This window comes from Belonocnema kinseyi, chromosome 10 (assembly GCF_010883055.1).
Source record: "Belonocnema kinseyi isolate 2016_QV_RU_SX_M_011 chromosome 10, B_treatae_v1, whole genome shotgun sequence".
In the NCBI taxonomy this organism is placed as follows: Eukaryota; Metazoa; Arthropoda; class Insecta; order Hymenoptera; family Cynipidae; genus Belonocnema; species Belonocnema kinseyi.
Genome location: NC_046666.1, coordinates 76,035,561 through 76,044,491, shown reverse-complemented (window position 1 = coordinate 76,044,491; position 8,931 = coordinate 76,035,561). Strand labels below are relative to the sequence as shown.

Below are 8,931 nucleotides of genomic sequence, written 5' to 3'. Positions count from 1 at the left end.
AAGCGAATTTTTATCTAAAAGAGAATTTCTTAAACAAACTTGATAATGGTAAGAATTAATGCATAGATACTCAAGAAACATAAATAATTAATTGAATACACAATTTAAATGTCATAAGATATCTATATAAACAAATACTTCAGTCTAGTATTAAATTTGTAATCATACTCATGAGTTATCACCATGTCAACAAATGACATTGTTATTTGTATCAACAAATTTCAATTTTTTTCTCCATAAGTTTTCATCGCCTCTTTTCCATTTACCACAGTTGAAGCTGTTTCAAAAATAATTGTTACCCACGAGAAATTTTTCCCAGGGAATATATTTAATTGTTGATACAATAGTTGATAGTGATATTTAATCAAGATTTTTAGCGAAGAATTAAATTAACAATTGCTATAAATAATTTATTAAATACGCAACTGTAAATTTTTGTATTTACGTTAGTAAATACTTTTATTCTCTAAATGTTTTGATAATACATTAGAATTAATATTGTAAGAAAAAAGTTTTCTTAAAACTAAGAGCCCTAACTAAAACTAAAATTAAAATTTATTGTTTAATTATAATTATAGATAATAATATTAAAACAGTGTCTTCCCCTCGTTTTTCCTATTACACTGTTTTAGTAAATTCTATAATGCGTAATAGGAATTGCTTTGTGCGTGTTTTTGAAGATTTTATTCTCCTGGAACAAAAATAATGAGTAGAAGTGCTACTTTAAACTTAAAAATACTTCCAGAAATTATTTTTCGATTTCTTGTTCGAGATATAAGTGAAAACAATGGTTACTTTCCATTTTAAAAAAATACAGGCAATTTCGATATTAATAACAAATTTATTTAAATAATCAACAATTGTCACCAGATATTAAAAATCGTACTTGTTATCATATTACGAATAAATTATTAATATATTTTTTAAAGGAAAAAAGTGTTTCGAGTGTGAAATGTTTGAGATATTTATGTGTTGATTAAATTTATTCATAAAATTAACAATTACCTTTGATTTCAGGAAAATGATAAACCACGCAATGTTTCTTCGCATATACCAAACAAAAAATTGAAAAATAAAGTTCAAGTATTTTTAATCTTGAAATATTACTTTCACTTATTAGTTTGTTAATGTAAAAATATAAATAAATTTGCCAATGTTTTAAATTGCTTAATATTAAGTTTAAGGAGTGTATTCACTGATATCATGATGTTTTACATAGATATAAACAGTTTAGGAAGAAATAACAACAAAATATATCAAATGTGAACTTTGTTAAATGAAAAATTGTAAATTGGCTCATAGAAGTCGCTTTAAATTTTCGTTAACTTTATTTTTAAAAAGATGCTCAAATCAGATTTAATTGTAAGCTCTAGACTAATTTGTCGAGAAAAATTGTTTTTCCCCACGGTCCACCGCACCGGTACATTTATAATTGCCTGTACTAAACATGAAATGGTGTATTCCTGAACGTTTCATATTTACAATATATTTTTTTAAATCTATTAATTTGAGATACAGAAATAGTTAGTTTTAAAATAATACTTCAAATTGAAAACTATAACATTAGAATATTTTAATTTGAAAATATCAAAATTAGCGATAGTTTGTACGATATCCATTTCAAAATTATTTAATTTGTATTACCTGAAGTTCTCAAATTTTCAATTCTGATCATATCAGTAATTTACAGAGATAAATAACTTTACTATCTGATATATACGAATCTGGGATATTTAAAAACTTTCTTTAAAATTTGAGTTATTTTAAATAATTCTATTAAACTCGTTTATACAATCAAATTAATGCAATTAAATTAAATAATTTAAAATTGCCTATGTTATATAAAAAATTGGTCTGATCGTTTTGATATATGCGCCCTCGAATCTTGATTCATTCTGCCGAAAAATGTCACGGGCAATTGTCTGGTTTGAGCCACTTGCTCTGCGTCTCGTACAATTAACCTTCAAATATTTATATAATAGTGTATAATTCATTATCCGCTCTATTTCATTTTATAAGTAACTGTGCCAATTTGCACAAATCGAGCGTATCAACAGCACTCATTGACGTCTATAAAATTATCTGATTAGCTGATTAGCTTAATTCTTCAAGAATTTTATCATTGATACAATACTTCAAACTCAGTTTCCACAAACAAAAAGAAACTATTTATGATTTTTATAATTAATCATTTTTTCATAATTTATTTTTATTATTTCATAATTTATTTTCATAATTTCATAATTTGCCTATTATAAACAAATTTTTTGCCTCCCTATACATTTTTTGTCTGGTGAAACTTCTGCCCATCTTTCAAAGAAAATTATTACTTCCGAAAATAAAATTCCTTCTCTTGTAATTTCTAATGATAATGCATTGATTGGTTTATTTTCCCGATAAACGACAATTTTTATGATAATTAAAGAAAGTCGATTAGTTTCCAATCTCGCAGTTCAGAAAATATTCTAAATTAAATTTTACTTATATAAAAATCAACTTTTTTCCTTAAAAAAGTCTCCGTTTTGATGAAAAATAAAATTGCTAATACAGAATGATATTTAATACGTGCTAGAAGCGCGAGAAATCAATTTAGACACTTAATTTGTAATATCCAATTAAAATACAAGGAGTATAGATCTTACACCCACATTTTAACTAAAAAGTATCTAAAATATTATACTTTTTATGATCCATAATTTTAAAAAAACTCTTTGTCATCTACGCAAATAGTCTCCCTTTTTGGGGGGGTTTAAGGTTTTATAAATGAAGAGATTTCATTTAATGTATTGAATTCCTCTTCAGTTATAGATGCATATAAGAATATTTAATGTTTTTTTTTTGTAAATAAAATTCAATTTTTTTTTAATTATTTACTTACCTAGCATGAAAATCATTAATATGTATCACAGACAGTTCGAATAAATCCGATCGTCCAGGATACATCAAACCTTTTGCTGTGAATCCATGGCCTTTATCCAGGTAGAAGCACATCCACCACAAAAACACCAACTTGCCGAACATGTTTCTGCAAAGAACAAATTCTTAAAAGGAAAATATCTCTCAACTCAGACTACATATCCTATAAAAAAGTGTTTGCAAGTGTGTATGATACAATCTTATGTATAAAGAAGTTTGTCCTGATGGAACTATCATTTAAATTAATCTTGCGCTAATATTGAACATATGTATTAGAATAATTGGAAAAAAATTTTGATCTTCAGACGCACACTAGTCTGAACCCCTTAAAGTTAACAATTTAAATAATGAAACGACATAACACGTATTTTCCATTAAAAAAACATACCTTTTTCTAAACTTGGTTCAAAATCGTCACTATTATAAATTAATCAAGTTGAAACTCAACACTTCATAAGTGAATAATTAGCCCAAGTGCGAATTGCCGGAGCTGAATACACGGGCCAGTGTTGGTCCAATTTTGGTAGTCAAAGGTCGGCTAAAGTTATTGGGCCAATATCTGCATTTTAATCGGCCCAGTGTTGAGCCAGTGCTGGCAGCCTATATTGGCTATTTATATTTTCCGATCCTTCACCGTGATTGGCCCAGTATCGGCACTTTATTGCGCCAAGTCTCACTTTTAGCACGAGGAACCATGTTTCACGAGGATCAGCCAAAGTCTGGCCCACTGATGACACATTACTGGGCCAAGTGTCACTTTTACCACGGCAAACCATGTTTTATTTAAATCGGCCCAATGTTGAGCCACTGATGGCAGCCTATATTGGCTATTTATATTTGCAGATTCTCCACCGTGCTTGACCCAGAATCGGCACTTTGTTTCACCAAGTCTTAGTTTTAGCACCTAATAAACAAATCTTACACGAAAGATAAAAAAAATTTATTGAAAAATTGTCAAAGGTCACGATGAAATTTGTTAAGTTCTGTCATTAAAAATTGTTAATGTTTATAAAAATTACATTTCCTGTCATTGCAAAAAGTTGTGAAGCAGGCTACAACGGATAAAAATGAAATATTACGCGAAGAAAAATTGTAATTGATTTAAATTATTACTTTAAAAATTAGTGTATTGATATTCCTGTTAACATTTCATATATTTTACATTTACACAAGGTCACATAATAATAAATAATTAGAAAAAGAGAGCTTAAAATTTGGTTCTTTAACTTTTCTGAACTGCAGCTTATGAGAATGGCTTTTTCACAGAGTTTCAACTTGTCAGTTTTTCGGAGTGGTTAGCACGCCCGGCTGCTAGGCGATAGATTTAGGTATATAGATGTAGGTTCGATACCCCTGTAGCGTTAGAAATTTTATTTGTAATATAATGTTCAAAATGTAATATATGTATTCAGGTCTAAACAGGACCATTAATATTTATATTTAAAGTACTCGCAATCAAGCCCTGGCTGCCAAGACAAGGCCATAGTTATCAATCCGGCAATCGCACGACGATGGAAGCCAGGTTTGGCCCAATACTGGTACCAGTGTTGGGCCGACAATGGAAGCCAAACCTTGGCTGCCAAGTGCAGGCCATAGTTATCATTCCGTCATTGGCGCGATAATGGCAGCCGAGCTGCGGCAATATTTTTGCCGACTATGACCCAATGCTGGGCCGTATGTGACTTCGCACTTGGGAGGTTTTGCGAGTTATTAGACTAATTAAGTTTTTTCTATGTTTTTTAAAAATTACTTTTAATACATGAAGACAGTATTTTCCAGTGACAATGAGCTGTTTACATAAAAAATTGTACACAATTTATTGTTTTTTTAGCAAATTTCTCTTGGAGTAGAGTTAGAAAATCGCGGTTTTTTTTCCAATTTTCCGCTTATTGTCCACTTTTCAATTAGAGTGAGGTAATAAATCATTTACGTTAACAAAAATAACTGCTTAAACAATTTATTATCATTTTTAATATTCTTCTTGAATAATGTTAGACAGTTGCGGTTTTTCTGAATTTTCCACTTATTATTTAAAAAATAATAATAAATTTTATAAACAATTATGTTTGTTAATTTTAATTAATTATTACATCGATATAATTGGAAAGTGAATACAATGTCGAAAATTTGAGAAAAAACTGCAATTCTGGCATTATTCTAAGCGAACATTGTTATAAATAGTAATAAATGGTTTAAATAAGTATTTCAAATAAATCTAATAGATTATTAAAATGCTCTAACTGAAAACTTGGAAACAAATTTTAAAATTCGGAAAAAACGCGACTTTCTAACTCTAATCTAAGAGAAAATACCTACAAACAATAATAAAGTGTTTTAAAAATGTACATAAATATATAATTCTCAGTAGAAAGTAGTGATTTATGTACAAAAAATCGCAAAACCTAATTTTTTACTTATAAGGTTTTCTGGGACGCTAAAAAAAGAGACTTGGGAGTGGGAGGGATTGATATATTTTAATGTAATTTTTTATTTGTATTCTATGGATAATTTTGAAGGTAAATGTTTAGTCTCATCTCGATTCATCTAATACTGGCGATTCTGAATCAAGTTTATAAAAACGTCTTTTTTCTTAAGGGAAATAAGTGTAAAACTTCATGGGGCGTGAGGAACTTCTAAATATATTTTAAATTTTCAAACAGGAATGCATTGATTTTTTTTGTTGATCTGAACATATTTGGGGGTCATATGCATATAATTACGAGAAAACAAAATTTGGACCATTCTACCGTACACATGTGTATATGTAGATAATTTGATATTTGATTAGAACTTTTTCGTTTCCATAATCATTACAAACTTTTCTAAAGCTGTCTGGAACGGGAACTGATATTTCATATTAATCTTATTTGTCATAAAATTGACACATGTTCACTAATTTACTAGTTTTCTGATATTGAAGAATATATTCAAATAATAACATAAATAAATTTTTAATCAAATATCATAAAATGTTTTCTACGCTGAACTCACCATTTCAGTAATTTGAGCTATTTCTAAACTATTTCGAAAATAACTACAATAATTCAAAACTCGGTGTAAAGTTAATCCATGTTTTAAAGGACCTAAACAAAAATTCCGTTCTTGCACATGAAATTTTTGAATATTCTACCTTCTTATTTTATCTGAGACTGTAAAATTTAACGTTGAGGGAATAATATTATTGAAATAGAGATAAAGCTCGTCTTTTTTTAGAAAATGAATATTTTAACTAAATATTGTTTTACTCATACACTTCTTTTTTATTTTTATGAGTCTTGTAAGAAGAGTCCTTTTACTCAATATAATATAAATGACTGTCATAAAAATTATAAATAAATATAATCAAAATTTCTCTGAAAAACATGTTATGAAGCGCGTTCTAAATTAAAATATAATGTTATGTTTCTAAGAAAGTAAAACGGTATGACAAGTGAGCTTTACTTCACAATAAAAGATTATGAAATTGCATCACACATCATTATAATTGCATCAGTTTATTGATTATTATGTAATTATGGAACTTCTACTTTTAAAGAAGTTATGCACAACAAATTCCTTGATTTGCGCACTGGTGATAAAAAAATAAAATTTAGTTGTAGAACGTACAAAGTTCGAGAATTTCTACTATTTAAAGTTACTGCGTTTGTATTTCTGCTTTAGGGACTAGGAAGAAACAAATTTTTCTACTCAGAATTATAGCCAAATGTGCCTTTGAGTGTGAACTATTTTTGCAGGGTCATTTTTGAACAGTCTCTTAATTATTTTTAAGTATCCATAAATCATGGTTATACAAGATGCAATATCCGGCTTTTAGTTTCATAATAATGATGCTGGAAAAACATCAAAGCATTTCGACAGTCGTAAAAGTGTTAGAACTATTTGGAAAATAAAATTAGAATCTGTCTGATTGAAAAAAATATATTTGTTACAACGAATATTGTGAAATATTACTACACCGGAATAATTATATTAATCCATGTAAATATGTATATTGTATACAGAAAATGATTACAGTAATTATCAGTCGCGTAACTAATTTTGTAGCACATTCGCAAATATTTTGGTATAGTTGACATTTTTAGCACTATTGTATTTTCACATCAATATATATTTAGCTGTGTACCTATCTGGTCATTTAATTTCAGAAATTTTCTACAGCAAAGGAAAATCGTTCCGCGGACTTATGATGTAGATACCAAAACGTTATTTTCGAAAATGCATTTTAAAAAAACTAAAATGAATTTTGCCGTTCAGCTTGTGGCGTATTAACTGCATATAAAAAATGTTACAGAATTCTATTCTATTGAGATGCATAATTTTTCTTGTTAACATTTTTCTGTGTCTCCCATAGTTTTACTAGAAAATTGAATTTTTTATTTTTTATAACATTTTTCATGATAAAAAACTACGCAATATGGGTATTATCAAAAAACCGTTTCAAGCAAATTCGTAGATTTTTTCAGATGAGCAATTTTTTCGTAACTCGCATATAGTTTTTCAAGGAAATTTAATTTTTTATTATTGATAAAATTTTTAATGATATAAACAAAAACCATGCACCTTATCAAAAAATCTGGTTTGAAGTAAATTTGCGGATCTGTTTGAGATGAACAATATTTCTTCTTAATATTTCGTTCGTGTCTCGTATAGCTTGACCCAAAAAATAAGTTTTCGATTTTTCAACGAAATGTTGTATGGGTTAACACAAATAGAACCCTTAGACAAAAAAGACCAGTTAGTGAACTTGGTCTTTAATTTTTGGACTAAAGACAGACACTTTCGTGAAAATCTCTTTTTTTTGGCTCAGGGTCGCTCGAAACGTGAAAATTAGATGAAAACTGACAAAGTACATTTTTACATTAATAATAGTCTTAAAACCTTCTTTAAACTGAAGAATTAAAAAATCAAACGATAACGTTGACTAAGCTATAGCGATAACAATTCCATATGTTCAAAATCGTTAGCAAGTAAATATTGTAAGTGTTCTATGGATGTGTCAACATTTTTTGTAAAGATTCTATGCTGAAAGTTTGAAAAATGTGTCATTACAGCCTGTACTCTTCAATGCGTGTTTTTTTGCAACTAGAACTTTTGTTTTAATGACACCGTTACTTACTTTGAAGTCTACAACGTGAAATTGAACCATTTCCATTCAAAAATATTAAAAATATAAAAATTCTAAAAATGTTCCCTCTTAAATTTATCTGATTTTAAATTGAAGTATACGAAAGTAAGCAACAAAGGATATTTACACTAAAAAATATGCACGATTCGATACGTAAAAATAGTAAATATAGCACTTTCAAAATTGATAATCTGTACAACATAAACATCGAGTATTTAACTAGTTATACTTTTATGTTACGCTGCTAATAATTATATAACACATATTGCGAAACATGTATCGAAAAATTGTTTTACACAAACTGGACGGTTACAAGAAACGATATAAACTTATTTCCCACTAATTACGTTCTGCATAAATTAATTTGCTCCACGAAGATAAATCAATATTGAAACATGATAATATCATATGCTGTGTTACCTTCCGTTCCTCAGCCTTATTCTTCAAAAGTAAATCTTCTAAGCCAGAAACTGTCACCAAATTTTTCGAACACTTCGGAATTTGTGAAACGCCCAACAGCTTATATTTTAACGACACACTTACGATTTGGATCCATGATTTTTGGCTGCGAATCAAGCAGGAAATTAATTTTATGAATTACCCACCTGCCATGCGACACTCACGTGGTGAGAGATAGAATAAGACTGTTTCGTTCCAAGCCATATTAATAATTTCCCCCACTTTCCATTCTACGACTCTTATCTACTCTAATGTGTTCGCAGACGTCTTGAAAAATATTTGTCATTCTGGATAAGGGGCCGTTCAAAAAAAGTGTAAGACTTACGAACTTCTTCACCCCCCCCCCCCCCCCCCCCCCCCCCCCCCCCCCCCCCCCCCCCCCGATCCACCCACTACGCGAGGTTACTGTAGGTTTTCACTGAGACTTGAAC

At 29.1% G+C, this 8,931-nt stretch overlaps 1 protein-coding gene across 1 annotated transcript in view; it reads right to left on the bottom strand.

Moving 5' to 3' along the window:
* Positions 1 to 8,690, bottom strand: part of LOC117181210 — a 64,816-nt gene extending 56,126 nt beyond the window's left edge. The window contains exons 1-2 of the mRNA XM_033373774.1: positions 8,462 to 8,690; positions 2,879 to 3,025 (exon numbers count right to left, since the gene is read on the bottom strand). Coding sequence (XP_033229665.1) covers positions 2,879 to 3,021 — 143 coding nt within the window. The 5' untranslated portion in view covers positions 3,022 to 3,025; positions 8,462 to 8,690. The remainder of the gene's footprint in view (positions 1 to 2,878; positions 3,026 to 8,461) is intronic.
* Positions 8,691 to 8,931: the final 241 nt, after the last annotated feature.